At 48.5% G+C, this 15,737-nt stretch overlaps 1 protein-coding gene across 9 annotated transcripts in view; it reads right to left on the bottom strand.

The window, feature by feature from the left end:
* LOC124020840 (transducin-like enhancer protein 3-B) overlaps positions 1–15,737 on the bottom strand; it is a gene marked incomplete at its 3' end in the record, with an annotated part of 55,238 nt that overhangs the window by 26,129 nt on the left and 13,372 nt on the right. For 4 of the 9 annotated variants that reach the window (XM_046336126.1, XM_046336123.1, XM_046336129.1 and 1 more), the window contains 3 exon segments: positions 2,026–2,058; positions 9,977–10,081; positions 10,364–10,426. In XM_046336126.1, coding sequence (XP_046192082.1) covers positions 2,026–2,058; positions 9,977–10,081; positions 10,364–10,426 — 201 coding nt within the window. 9 annotated transcript variants of the gene reach the window in all.

Here is a 15,737-nt window from a genome sequence, read left to right as displayed (position 1 = left end):
GGACCGGCTGGGGATCCCCGAGGAGAGGTTTGGACCGGCTGGGGGTCCCTGAGGAGAGGTTTGGACCGGCTGGGGGTCCCTGAGGAGAAGTTTGGACAGGCTGGAGGTCCCTGAGGAGAGGTTTGGACCGGCTGGGGGTCCCTGAGGAGAGGTTTGAGAACCATTGTCCTAGTACATAAAGTTGTTAGTCTCCCTCCCCTCCCCAATAACAGTCCTAAACCATGGAAAGGAAGGAGTTGGGGAGTTGATTTAAACTGCAGTTTGTTAAAGATTAGTAGTTAACAGCCATCCTTAGCAATAAGGACATCTTCCTCACAAATACCCCAGACTATTATGAGGGCCTGCCTGGCCCCCCCCGCCCGTATCCTTCACACACCCTTCGTATCCTTCACCCCCCCCGTATCCTTCACACACACCGTATCCTTCACACACGCCGTACTAAAGAAAGTCCACCTCATTTTATGAACAGGCTACACTTGATAAATAGTGGATGAACTGCGCCCAAACACCAGCTGTCTGCAGCAATTAGTGAGAAGCAGCCGGCAAAACAACAACTGCTAGTTAACCGTCCAGGCTTCCTACTCGAAGATCTCTATTCTATGTGGACTGTTTTAGCAGACACTACAGACAAGAACATGGACAGGGATGTATTCCCAGAGGGTTGCACATGGGGTTCATTTCACACACAGCATGACCACAGGTGAAAATAAAAACTGCAAACCCTTCAACACCCAACAAGCAAAGCAAGCCGCCCATCTCCTGTGCCTCTGGCAAAGCCTGTTAACAGGCAGAGAGGGCGGGACACAGACACTTAGCCCTCCCAAGAGACTGTCAACGTCAGAGAGAGAGAGAGAGAGCGAGAGAAAGAGAGGGCAGAGAGAGAGAGACAGAGGAAGAGGGAGAGCAAGAGCACGAGAGAGAGAGAGGGCAGAGAGAGAGAGGGATAGACAGAGGAAGAGGGAGAGCGAGACGAGATGGACTCAGGGATCCAGACTAACAGGCGGGAGTTAAATAGCCACTCAGCTGAAAAGGGGAAGTGAGTGCTTTAAAACCAGGTTAAATAACACTCAGCACATCCATCATGTGTCAGTCCCAAACCAATCTATTGACCTTCCTGATAGCTAGCTGGGAGTATTATACCCCTGACCCATACTACTTATTAGAAGGAGAGGAGGGGGAAACACATACACAAAGCTTGTAAAGCCTTTTAACAGTAAAGGTTGATCAAGTCTGGTCTCTTAACAATAGGCCTATTATCCAGTAGGCTCATTATCTGGAGCTGAGGGTCTGGCGGTATAGAATGGATGGAACCCACTTAGACAGGCAGGATTGTTAATCAATATTGTGCTGGTGGTGTGTGGAGCAGAGGCCTATTTGTGTTAGGGAGGAAAAGGAGCAGAGAAGTCCCTGTTGAGGGTGCCTAATGAGGGAAGCAAGCAGAGAAGCATCATCAAGAAGTCTCATTAAGGGGCCACCGAGGCGGACGAGCAGAAGAGTGAGGGATAGGGGAAATAAACGGCCCCCGATTCAATATTCCTGGATAAAGAGGTGACCGACTTCCTTTCACACGTATCTGTTTTCATCTATGTTAATGACTCCAAATCTTAGCCGGGTTTGGTCAGGAGGGGATGAGCAGAGAAGAGACTATTAAAGCTAACGGGGCAAATCACAGCTCCCACAGACAGACTGTTAGTGTTGATTCCAGCTGACTCTATGAAAGAATAACTGGCTGGCAGACTACCTGACTAAAGAGCATAGAAACAAACGAGGCTGGGTTCCAATACTTTAAAGTGCTTCCTTTCCTGCACTGACCTTTTTTTTGGATCAAGGAAAGCAAACAAAGGGAAGGAAGCCAATTTTCAGTATCAAGACATCCAATGCATGCTTCAGTTCCCGACTTCCTACCACACAGTGGTTATCTGTTGTTACAAAACCACTTGACATGCTAACAGTGGCAGCAATTCAAACAAACGTCAACCACATCTCTTCTCATTCCCTCCATCCATCCCTCTCCCAAACACTGACCATGAAGGCTGGGTAGACAGCATGTTGCTGTTGCTGTAGGAGTCAAAGAAAAAGGGTGGTAAGAGGAGGTAGCTGTGGCTAGGGAAGATCTCAATTGCACACTCAAGTTCTCTCTTCTTCTCAAAACCCATTGAAGAGGTCAGAGGGGAGGGACCTCTGGCGTTCTCATCCAGTGGGTTTTAAGGAGACGAGGAGAGAGGACGCAAAGAGTACGCAATTGAGATCTTCCTTAGTTCTAGCTCAGTAATAATGCTAGCTATAGCTCCATGCTTGCTAATGCTAGCTATAGCGCCATGCTTGCTAATGCTAGCTATAGCGCCATGCTTGCTAATGCTAGCTATAGCTCCATGCTTGCTAATGCTAGCTATAGCTCCATGCCTGCTAATGCTAGCTATAGCTCCATGCCTGCTAATGCTAGCTATAGCACCATGCATGCTAATGCTAGCTGTAGCCCCATGCTTGCTAATGCTAGCTGTAGCTCCATGCTTGCTAATGCTAGCTGTAGCTCCATGCTTGCTAATGCTAGCTGTAGCTCCATGCTTGCTAATGCTAGCTGTAGCTCCATGCTTGCTAATGCTAGCTGTAGCTCCATGCTTGCTAATGCTAGCTGTAGCTCCATGCCTGCTAATGCTAGCTATAGCACCATGCATGCTAATGCTAGCTGTAGCTCCATGCTTGCTAATGCTAGGAGGCTAACCACAGGTGCATGCAATGCAGTACAGTTTGAGTGGTAAGGCTACGATAACACAATGTCCAAAGTGAAATGAACTGTGAGAACACATGGTTGGTCAGCAGTATGAGTCCTTCAAGGGGGCTGAGGTACCTGCAATGGCTGAGGTTCTTATGCCAGAATCACACAGTGGCGTGTATTAATTTGTTTTCAGGTGTTGAGTAGAAAAATATATTTAAAAATAAATCAATAATAATATTACTAATTAAATAGAGGGATAGGCCTACACATACTGACATATAGGGCAATATAAAAGTCTGGTCTTACTAGCAGTCGAATTTCTGTATTCTTTAGACTGTGTAGTGTCCATTTAGCCAGTTTGCTACGCTCCACCTAGATGAAAACCAAAGCCATATCTAAGAGACATCTAATATGTAAATAATGAGGTACTAAAATGTACACAGAGGTTTGAGCCAATGTGACTGCAGACAAATGCCCTCTGTGTGAAAAAAGGGACACACTCAAACCAAATGGAAATGTGAATTTGACACTCAAATCTGCAGCAAAAATAACCATGCAAAGTGAACGAGTGGGTCCAATTAGAAAATGTTTGGCCCAGAACAACAAAACGGGCGCTGAAATACATGTTTTACATGAATCGTGGGTCCAACAGATGACCATTTACATAGGGTTTACTAGATCAGATATGCAAAACACCAACAGTAACCCATCTGTTAACCATTGATGTTGCCTTTAGGTACAAATCTGGGATCAGCTTTCCCTGCCCAAATCCCAACTTTAACCATTGGGGTGGAAACTTGTTAAACTGGTCTTAGATCAGTGTCTGGGGGCAACTTCATCCTGCCCTGTTAACCTTTATCTAAGAACAAGGCAGTGCTAAAAAAGCTAGTAGCTTCACACATGACCTAAATGAATGGGCACCTAGTTTGTCTACTTGGTAAGATTAACAATGAACAGACCCGTGATTACTTTGGAGTGGGTTAACGTTCTGGAACACCATGTGCAAACTGTTTGTACACCAACTGTGCTGGTTGTCTGGAAGCTAGATTAGTGCACCTGTGTTATGGGAAGCAATGGGAAACAGTGTGTAAACTGTTGTCTGTCCAGAGCTATATTACTGTATGAAACCATATAAACAGTTTGTATACAAACTGGCAGGTATGCAGTGTTGTAGTGGGGGTTGTAAACCCTGATGGAATATGTTGTTTAGTGGAGCACCCTCTCTCTCAGGTCACTCTGTGCTTAGCAGGTAGTATATCTCCTGAGATAACACTGGCCTGGGGAGGGGAGACTGACTGACTACTGGGGAAACAAACCTGACCCGGTCAGGGTGATTCGGTCAGGGTGCACTCTGTGTGTGTCACTCCCTTTCTGGAGAACTGGTTGTGCGAGTGTGTGTCGCTCAAGTTTTTCCACACCAATCTCGACCAAGCATTTCTGCATGGACCTCATTTTGTGCATTGTCATGCTGAAACAGGAAATGGACTTCTCTAAAGTGTTGCCAAAAAGTTGGAAGCACAGAATCATCTAGAATGTCATTGTATGATGTAGCAATTTGATTTCCCTTCAATGGAACCAAGGGTCCTGAACCATGAAAAACAGCCCCAGACCATTATTCCTCCTCCACCTAACTTTACAGTTGGCACTATGCATTCGGGCAGGTAGCGTTCTCCTGGAATCCACCAAACCCAGATTCATCCATCAGACTGCCAGATGGTGAAGCGTGATTCATATTTCCATTTGTCCAGAGTCCAATGGCGGCAAGCTTTACACCACTCCAGCTGATGCTTGGCACTGCGTATATTGATTTTAGGCTTGTGTGTGGCTGCTTGGCCATGGAACCCCATTTCATGAAGCTCCCAGCAAACAGTTATTCTGCTGAAGTTGCTTCCAGGGGCAGTTTGGAACTCTGTAGTGAGTGTTGCAACTGAGGACAGACGATTTTGACGCTCCTACAGCACTCGGCGGTCCCATTCTGTGAGCTTGTGTGGCCTACCCCTTCGTGGCTGAGCCTTTGTTGCTCCTAGACCTTTCCACTCCACAATAACAGCACTTACAGTTGAACGGGGCAGCTCTAGCAGGGCAGAAATGAGACGAACTGACTTGTTAGAAAGGTGGCATCCTATGACAGTGCCACATTGAAAGTCACTGAGCTCTTTAGTAAGGCATTCTACTGCCAATGTTTGTCTATGGAGATTGCATGGCTGCATGCTGGATTTTGTACACCTGTCAGTAACAGGTGTGGCTGAAATAGCCGAATACACTGATTTAAAGGGGTGTCCACATATACGTGTGTGTGTGTGTGTGTGTGTGTGTGTGTGTGTGTGTGTGTGTGTGTGTGTGTGTGTGTGTGTGTGTGTGTGTGTGTGTGTATATGAGTCTCTCTTCCTCTTCATCAGGGCTGAGTTAAGTCTATGGATCTTCTTTCTCAGACAAATTACTCTGCATTTGTGTCCCTCGGTGTAAAGAAAACAGGGTTAAATGTACTCTCCCTGTCACTCAGTCAATTTAGTTTCTCCCTCTGATAGAACTTTGTGTGTGATTGTGTGTATGTGCCTCCGTTTGACACGGGACATCGTTTAGTCAGACACGCACATCAACTAGCCAAACCCTGCTGGCTTCTGATTACCGTCAGATATTTAATGACCTCCCTCTTCCATCCCTCTATCCCTTGCTCTCTCCCCCACACAGTGGCAGCACGGAAATTGATTTCCTGCCATCTCTTCCTCCAACAAATAAAAGCCGTTTTCATAGTGTTTGTATGCCAAGCTGCTGAGCTCCACAGCCCTGCCCCTGCTTAATGGCAAAGGCGTGTGTCAGTCTGTCTGCTGGACAGTCAAATTCAACCACCTGGTGGCTGGAAGGAGAGGAGGAAGTAATTACCTTGGAAACGGGGGTCACAGTCTTGGCTCATTGCCTTAATTGAATTCCAATATCTGCCTCTGGCCGGCTTGACCCCACCTATGGGGCTGGCTAACTGCTAGCTAAGCGCTAAGATCTTCAGGATAGCTACTGACAGCTAGGGGGTCAGCTAGCAAACCGCTAAGGGCTTCAGGATAGCTACTGACAGCTAGGGGGTCAGCTAACTAACCGCTAAGGGCTTCAGGATAGCTACTGACAGCTAGGGGTCAGCTAGCAAACCGCTAAGGGCTTCAGGATAGCTACTGACAGCTAGGGGGTCAGCTAACTAACCGCTAAGGGCTTCAGGATAGCTACTGACAGCTAGGGGGTCAGCTAACTAACCGCTAAGGGCTTCAGGATAGCTACTGACAGCTAGGGGGTCAGCTAACTAACCGCTAAGGGCTTCAGGATAGCTACTGACAGCTAGGGGGTCAGCTAGCTAACCGCTAAGGGCTTCAGGATAGCTACTGACAGCTAGGGGGTCAGCTAGCTAACCACTAAGGGCTTCAGGATAGCTACTGACAGCTAGGGGGTCAGCTAGCTAACCACTAAGGGCTTCAGGATAGCTACTGACAGCTAGGGGGTCAGCTAGCTAACCGCTAAGGGCTTCAGGATAGCTACTGACAGCTAGGGGGTCAGCTAGCTAACCACTAAGTGCTGCAGGATAGCTACTGACAGCTAGGGGGTCAGCTAGCTAACCAGGATAGCTAAGCTAGGGGGTCAGCTTAGCTACTGACAGCTAGATAGCTACTGGGCTTCAGGATAGCTACTGACAGCTAGGGGGTCAGCAAGCTAACCACTAAGTGCTGCAGGATAGCTACTGACAGCTAGGGGGTCAGCTAGCTAACCACTAAGGGCTGCAGGATAGCTACTGACAGCTAGGGGGTCAGCTAGCTAACCGCTAAGTGCTTCAGGATAGCTACGGACAGCTAAGAGGATCTTCTAGCTCGAACTAGTAAAAACAGCTAGCATGTTAGCTTTATATAATATAGGGCGGAAGGAACAATAGATGTTCTAGGAACTTAGGAAGACGAGGTGTTGTCATTTCAGAGTGTTCAGATTCCCAGATGGATCCGACTGCTCCAAGAAACACACAACATACTGGGCCCCTGGTTAACTGGATCAGGTGTGCACGACTGGAATAGATCAAATAAGTGGAATGAGGAGAGCTTTGACTTTCAGGGTTAAGGGATTACTAGGTACAGCCTGATTATGATACAGCCACAACATGGTTAAGTTCTATAGCCTAGTTTCCATAGAGCTCTAAGATGTTGTGTGTGTGGGGGGTGGGGAGAGGCTATAACAGTAAGTGTAATCTCAGCTTCAAGACACTACTGGTGAGCCTATAGAGGAATGAGAAGGCTGAGAGGTAGCGATGAAGACTGCACTGGCTGGAGCCCCTTATCCAATTAAAAACATCCTTACTGGCAAAGTGGAATCAGTGCAAAGCCCCATGATCTGATCAGTGTTACCGCTCTAATCTCAGCTAGGTCTTTACGTTACCCTTTCTGTGAACATCTTAGTTCACAACCAACACCAGCCAGCCACTCTCCCAGTTCACAACCAACACCAGCCAGCCCACAACCAACACCAGCCACTCTCTCAGCCCACAACCAACACCAGCCACTCTCTCAGCCCACAACCAACACCAGCCAGCCACTCTCCCAGTTCACAACCAACACCAGCCAGCCACTCTCTCAGTTCACAACCAACACCAGCCACAACCAACACCAGCCACAACCAACACCAGCCACTCTCTCAGCCCACAACCAACACCAGCCACTCTCTCAGCCCACAACCAACACCAGCCACTCTCTCAGTTCACAACCAACACCAGCCAGCCACTCTCTCAGTTCACAACCAACACCAGCCACAACCAACACCAGCCACTCTCCCAGTTCACAACCAACACCAGCCACTCTCCCAGTTCACAACCAACACCAGCCAGCCACTCTCTCAGTTCACAACCAACACCAGCCACTCTCCCAGTTCACAACCAACACCAGCCACTCTCTCAGCCCACAACCAACACCAGCCACTCTCTCAGCCCACAACCAACACCAGCCACTCTCTCAGCCCACAACCAACACCAGCCACTCTCTCAGCCCACAACCAACACCAGCCACTCTCTAGGTTCACAACCAACACCAGCCACTCTCTCGATTCACAACCAACACCAGCCACTCTCTCAGCCCACAACCAACACCAGCCACTCTCTCAGCAACCAACACCAGCCACTCTCTCGACAACCAACACCAGCCACTCTCTCAGTTCACAACCAACACCAGCCAGCCACTCTCTCAGCCCACAACCAACACCAGCCACTCTCTCAGCCCACAACCAACACCAGCCACTCTCTCAGCCCACAACCAACACCAGCCACTCTCTCAGCCCACAACCAACACCAGCCACTCTCTCAGCCCACAACCAACACCAGCCACTCTCTCAGCCCACAACCAACACCAGCCACTCTCTAGGTTCACAACCAACACCAGCCACTCTCTCAGTTCACAACCAACACCAGCCACTCTCTAGGTTCACAACCAACACCAGCCAGCCACTCTAGGTTCACAACCAACACCAGCCACTCTCTAGGTTCACAACCAACACCAGCCACTCTCTAGGTTCACAACCAACACCAGCCACTCTCTAGGTTCACAACCAACACCAGCCACTCTCTAGGTTCACAACCAACACCAGCCACTCTCTAGGTTCACAACCAACACCAGCCACTCTCTAGGTTCACAACCAACACCAGCCACTCTCTCAGCCATTGCAGGAGGGGGGCCCTTGAAGGACTGATTGCTGACTGAGCGACATACTGCTGACCAGTGGGATAGTATGTATAATTGAAGGTAAATTAATCAAAACCACCATGGTAACTGGTAAATCAAATAGACAGTGCATCACATAAGGTACATCAACTCATAATGAAAAACCAGTGGTGACAAGGGCAACGCTGCACGTGGGAGGGGTATGGTGGTGACAGGGGCAACACTGCACGTGGGAGGGGTATGGTGGTGACAGGGGCAACACTGCACGTGGGAGGGGTATGGTGGTGACAGGGGCAATACTGCACGTGGGAGGGGTATGGTGGTGACAGGGGCAATACTGCACGTGGGAGGGGTATGGTGGTGACACTACAGTAACCATCCTAGTACCAGGACACTACAAACCATCCTCTACTAGGACACTACAGTAACCATCCTCTACCAGGACACTACAGTAACCATCCTCTACCAGGACACTACAGTAACCATCCTCTACCAGGACACTACAGTAACCATCCCCTACCAGGACACTACAGTAACCATCCTCTACCAGGACACTACAGTAACCATCCTCTACCAGGACACTACAGTAACCATCCTCTACCAGGACACTACAGTAACCATGCCCTACCAGGACACTACAGTAACCATGCCCTACCAGGACACTACAGTAACCATCCTCTACCAGGACACTACAGTAACCATCCTCTACCAGGACATTACAGTAACCATCCTCTACCAGGACACTACAGTAACCATCCTCTACCAGGACACTACAGTAACCATCCTCTACCAGGACGCTACAGTAACCATCCTCTACAGTAACCATCCTCTACCAGGACACTACAGTAACCATCCTCTACCAGGACACTACAGTAACCATCCTCTACCAGGACACTACAGTAACCATTCCCTACCAGGACACTACAGTAACCATCCTCTACCAGTAACCATCCTCTACCAGGACACTACAGTAAGCATCCTCTACCAGGACACTACAGTAACCATTCCCTACCAGGACACTACAGTAACCATCCTCTACCAGTAACCATCCTCTACCAGGACACTACAGTAAGCATCCTCTACCAGGACACTACAGTAACCAGCCCCTACCAGGGTGTTACTGTAACATCCTCTACATCAGTGTCCCAAACTCGGACCTCTTCCCTCCCCCGGGTGCACGTTTTGGTTTTTGCACTAGCCCCAGCACTAGCCCCAGCACTACACAGTCAAATTCAAATGAGTTGGTTATTTGAGCTGTGTAGTGCTGGGGACGGACAGACAGTGTCTGGGAAAACCCTGGTCTACATACTACTAGTGTAACATCCTCTACCCAGCTACCAATTCCACACTAGGCTATATATATATATATATATATATATAGGACATATATCTCAAACAACATGTAGTGTACTTTGAACGAGAGAGAGATCTATGGGATAGAGAGAGATCTATGGGATAGATGGGCCTAAATCTTTGTGAAATGAGAGTTGAGACAGTATATTGCTAGTGGACTACAGGGCCCCTCCGTACATGCAGGTTTACCCCCGTCTCTGGCTGAATGAAGTAAAGTAAGAGGGGTACACACGGTGAGAGGCAGATTGGGAAGTCCACGTACCCCGATGATGGCATTGAGCTCAGTCATCGTGACCTGCTTGGCACGCTCAACAGCCTGAGCAACCTGCTGCTGGTGCTGGTGGGGAGAAACACAGACCAGGTTTAGTCAACTTTAGCTAGGGTACTGTACAGCAAGTCTCCATGCTTAGAGAGCCTGCTTCATAGACACAGATTTATTAAAACAGAATTAGGCTCATCTTGGGTTAAACTTATGAAAACCGTAACATGTGAACAGGGATTAAGCGTGAATAATATAGGGCCTGAAAAGAGGCTCTATACAACAGGCCTACACAACCATGGGAACACCAGAAGGTTCTTATGTTAAGACTGCATTAGGATGGATGTGTGAGGTACTCACCTCTTGTGACAGGAAAGGCATGATCTGTGCGAGAATTGCGTTGAGCCGTTTAGCAATCTCAGTCTGGAAGAGAGAGGAGAGAGGAACATGGTGAGGACTACATTAGCAGCCAGCTGGGATTACTAACAGAGAGAGGACTACATTAGCAGCCAGATGGGATTACTAACAGAGAGAGAGAGGACTACATTAGCAGCCAGATGGGATTACTAACAGAGAGAGAGAGAGGACTACATCAGCAGCCAGCTGGGATTACTAACAGAGAGAGAGAGAGAGAGAGAGGACTACATTAGCAGCCAGATGGGATTACTAACAGAGAGAGAGAGGACTACATCAGCAGCCAGCTGGGATTACTAACAGAGAGAGAGAGAGGACTACATCAGCAGCCAGCTGGGATTACTAACAGAGAGAGGACTACATTAGCAGCCAGATGGGATTACTAACAGAGAGAGAGAGAGGACTACATCAGCAGCCAGATGGGATTACTAACAGAGAGAGAGAGGACTACATCAGCAGCCAGCTGGGATTACTAACAGAGAGAGAGAGAGGACTACATCAGCAGCCAGATGGGATTACTAACAGAGAGAGGAGGACTACATCAGCAGCCAGCTGGGATTACTAACAGGATCAGCAGCCAGCTGGGATTACTAACAGAGAGAGAGACTACATCAGCAGCCAGATGGGATTACTAACAGAGAGAGAGAGACTACATCAGCAGCCAGCTGGGATTACTAACAGAGAGAGAGAGACTACATCAGCAGCCAGCTGGGATTACTAACAGAGAGAGAGAGACTACATCAGCAGCCAGCTGGGATTACTAACAGAGAGAGAGAGCAGCCAGATTACTAACAGAGAGAGAGGGACTCAGCAGCCAGCTGGGATTACTAACAGAGAGAGAGAGAGACTACATCAGCAGCCAGCTGGGATTACTAACAGAGAGAGAGAGGACTACATCAGCAGCCAGCTGGGATTACTAACAGAGAGAGAGAGAGACTACATCAGCAGCCAGCTGGGATTACTAACAGAGAGAGAGAGCCAGATGGGATTACTACATCAGCAGCCAGCTGGGATTACTAACAGAGAGAGGGACTACATCAGCAGCCAGCTGGGATTACTAACAGAGAGAGGACTACATCAGCAGCCAGCTGGGATTACAACAGAGAGAGAGAGAGAGGACCAGCAGCCAGCTGGGATTACTAACAGAGAGAGAGAGGACTACATTAGCAGCCAGCTGGGATTACTAACAGAGAGAGAGGACTACATCAGCAGCCAGCTGACTAACAGAGAGAGAGGACTACATCAGCAGCCAGCTGGGATTACTAACAGAGAGAGAGAGGACTACATCAGCAGCCAGATGGGATTACTAACAGAGAGAGAGAGGACTACATCAGCAGCCAGCTGGGATTACTAACAGAGAGAGAGAGGACTACATCAGCAGCCAGCTGGGATTACTAACAGAGAGAGAGAGACTACTAACATCAGCCAGCTGGGATTACTAACAGAGAGAGAGAGGGACTACATCAGCAGCCAGCTGGGATTACTAACAGAGAGAGGATTACATCAGCAGCCAGCTGGGATTACTATTACAGACAGAGAGAGACTACATTAGCAGCCAGATGGGATTACTAACAGAGAGAGGACTACATCAGCAGCCAGCTGGGATTACTACATCAGCAGCCAGCTGGGATTACTAACAGAGAGACAGAGAGAGGACTACATCAGCAGCCAGCTGGGATTACTAACAGAGAGAGAGAGGACTACATCAGCAGCCAGATGGGATTACTAACAGAGAGAGAGAGAGACTACATCAGCAGCCAGCTGGGATTACTAACAGAGAGAGAGGACTACATTAGCAGCCAGCTGGGATTACTAACAGAGAGAGAGGACTACATTAGCAGCCAGCTGGGATTACTAACAGAGAGAGAGAGGACTACATCAGCAGCCAGCTGGGATTACTAACAGAGAGAGAGAGACTACATCAGCAGCCAGCTGGGATTACTAAGCCAGATTACTAACAGAGAGAGAGGACTACATCAGCAGCCAGCTGGGATTACTAACAGAGAGAGAGAGACTACATCAGCAGCCAGCTGGGATTACTAACATCAGCAGCCAGATGGGATTACTAACAGAGAGAGAGAGGACTACATCAGCAGCCAGAGGGATTACTAACAGAGAGAGAGAGGACTACATTAGCAGCCAGCTGGGATTACTAACAGAGAGAGAGAGAGGACTACATCAGCAGCCAGCTGGGATTACATCAGAGAGAGGACTGGGGATTACTAACAGAGAGAGAGAGGACTACATCAGCAGCCATCTGGGATTACTAACAGAGAGAGAGAGGACTACATCAGCAGCCAGCTGGGATTACTAACAGAGAGAGAGAGGACTACATTAGCAGCCAGCTGGGATTACTAACAGAGAGAGAGAGGACTACATTAGCAGCCAGCTGGGATTACTAACAGAGAGAGAGAGGACTACATCAGCAGCCATCTGGGATTACTAACAGAGAGAGAGAGGACTACATTAGCAGCCAGCTGGGATTACTAACAGAGAGAGAGAGAGAGAGGACTACATCAGCAGCCAGATGGGATTACTAACAGACAGAAAAGATGACAATGTCAATGTTTACACCTCTACCGCACCTTCCAAGAAACCATTTCAATGTTGGTTGGTTGAACACACACACACCTAAATCCCTCAGTCCACTCCAGAGTCCATCTAGACCCCGGATGTCCCATTGCTCTTAACTGAAATGAATGGGGGGAGAAGCTCTCCTTAAAACAAACCAACTCTGGTCTCCCTCTATCCCACATCCATTAGACAGCTGGCCTTATTTCATTAGCCGTTTGAAATATGATAATACCATTTGGGAGGAGGAAGACAAACCAGGGTAATACCTCACAATTACTACACAGCCATTTCACAGAAGACAGGGAAAGAAAGGAGAGGGGAGGCTGGCTGACTAGCAATATCTATCACCAACATCATTGGTATAGAGCAGGGGGGGGGGACAATACCTCGGGCCTGACTCAGACAGAGCACTTTAGAGCCCCACATTTGGAGGGCTGGACCCAGTTCGGCTGCTCTTGAATATCCACAGACATAGTCGCCAAAACACAACCCTTTTCCTCCCAACTTATTTCCAGAAAGGAACATAGGAGAGACTTGACACGAAGCTAATCTAATTTGACTGTGTTGGGGAGAGAAGAACTAATGGATTGTGGGGCAGATGGCCCAGCAGGTGTATGTGAGCGTGGGACAGAGAGACGGGGGCTTTTCTCCTTTGTTTCTTCACGCGTTCCTCTCATTTTACCTTGTTTAATGGTAAAGAGGGGATGGAAGAAAAAGGGGGTGGTAGTGGCCTTGTGCCCTGCTGTGGTGTCACTTCTGTTTTACTCTGAGGAAGGAAGGAAGGGAGGAGTGGGGGGGTGTGGGGGTAGAGAGACCTATTCTGACCTGTCAGGAACTCACAACCCCCTTAACCCCAGGCAGACTCCCCTCACATTTCTCATTCCCCTCCTCCAATTCCTCCATCTACATCCTCCCCCTTCCATTCCTGTCCCCGATCTCTCCTGTTGCCAGGGCAACGGCGGCCCAGCAGGCCCTGTTTGGCGGTGGTGATCATTATGTAAATTGGGCCTGGGCTTGACCATAGCAGGCTGTAAAATCATATTACGCACACAGAGGCAGGTCATTAAATAGAATTTTTCTGGGCTGTCGATCAGATCAGAGGGAGAAATTAATGGGGGATAAGAGGGAGGAGGAGGGGAGCGCGGGGGGTGACCAGTCTTCATCCCTGGAAACAAGAGACACACAGCTAGATCTGTAGAGGCTGGACTCAACCTAACAACCAAATATCCTCAGTGTTTCAACCACACTACACATAACATGCACAATAGACAACAAAACAGCCACCATTTTCAATCGTTCATTCACTATTCCTCATATAAAGGGACTTGCATGGATTGGAATTGGAACGTGTTCTGAGTTGAGTTTACACGCTGTTCTTTCTGGATGAGCAGCTCGCTGGCACAAGCCGAGCTGGAACACCAGGTGCTCAGACAGCCGTGACCTCACCAACGGCCTGTTGCCTTTAGGGTTGGTCCAGGTTACAACATTCCTGGACCGTTCTCCCGACCTTAACGTGGACTCTGGAGGACCTGTTCTGGTCAGCTGGTGAGGTGCTCCTGGCTCTGACCAGGATGTATAGAAAGAGCTCTAGAAATACTCACAAACCAGGAGTTAGAAATCCTTGAGCAGCAACTGTCACTAATCTGGTCTTTTCTCCTCAGAGGCAGGCATCCTCTCTCCTTTGAAAAGGCCTAAGATAACGACTGACCAAGAGCATCCAGGGAACTCCGTTTAAAAGCGACCAGGGAACTCCATTCAAAAGCGACTAGGGAACTCCATTCAAAAGCGACTAGGGAACTCCATTCAAAAGCGACTAGGGAACTCCATTCAAAAGCGACCAGTGAACTCCATTCAAAAGCATCCAGAACCCAGTGAACTCCATTCAAAAGCATCCAGGGAACTCCATTCAAAAGCATCCAGGGAACTCCATTCAAAAGCATCCAGGGAACTCCATTCAAAAGCATCCAGGGAACTCCATTCAAAAGCACCCAGGGAACTCCATTCAAAAGCGACCAGGGAACTCCATTCAAAAGAGACAGAAAGAAATCAGAAAGAACACTGTTATATCAGCTGTCAAAAGGACAAAACTACTCAGTGAGGAGCGAATCACTAGCCAGTAAACATAGAGGGGACAAGTAGCAGAGTTTCAGCAGAATACTACTCAAGATGTCATTTTATGGACACTTGTCAAAGAGATACTTTCACTACACTCATTCAGTAAATAATACTACCTCATAACACCTGTCCATTACCAGGGACCTTATAATAGAATATTACCCCAATACATAACTGTATAGAACCCCCCCCCCATCACATTCACATGTTGGAGACCAGAGAAACAAAATGGTGCCAACGAGTGTGGACGACAGTGTACGCACGCACGGAGTCGACTCAACGCCAACAGCTTTTAGGCCAGGAGGCGGATAAAATAGGGTATTGTCACTTTAAGCCAATGAAAACCAAGCCCTCGAGAGGCGTGGCAGTAAAGGCGGTTCACTCCGGCTCCACAATTACAGGTCCTCAGCGGCTCGGAGCCGTCTGGTGCTGCTAGTATAGAGGCCTCTCAGAGGACGGCCTTGTCAACAGCTCTGTGTTGAAAACCATTTGCCTGGTTGTCGTTGGAAGCCGCTAGCCGAGTGGAGAGGACGAGACTGATGAGGTTTCAATTGGCAGGAAAACAGCCGGTGACGGGGAGTCACAGTGTCACACGCTGAACGAGAGACACAGTGGTTTATGATCCACACAC

This window comes from Oncorhynchus gorbuscha, unplaced genomic scaffold, assembly GCF_021184085.1.
Source record: "Oncorhynchus gorbuscha isolate QuinsamMale2020 ecotype Even-year unplaced genomic scaffold, OgorEven_v1.0 Un_scaffold_935, whole genome shotgun sequence".
In the NCBI taxonomy this organism is placed as follows: Eukaryota; Metazoa; Chordata; class Actinopteri; order Salmoniformes; family Salmonidae; genus Oncorhynchus; species Oncorhynchus gorbuscha.
This window is presented reverse-complemented; position numbering and strand designations above follow the sequence as displayed.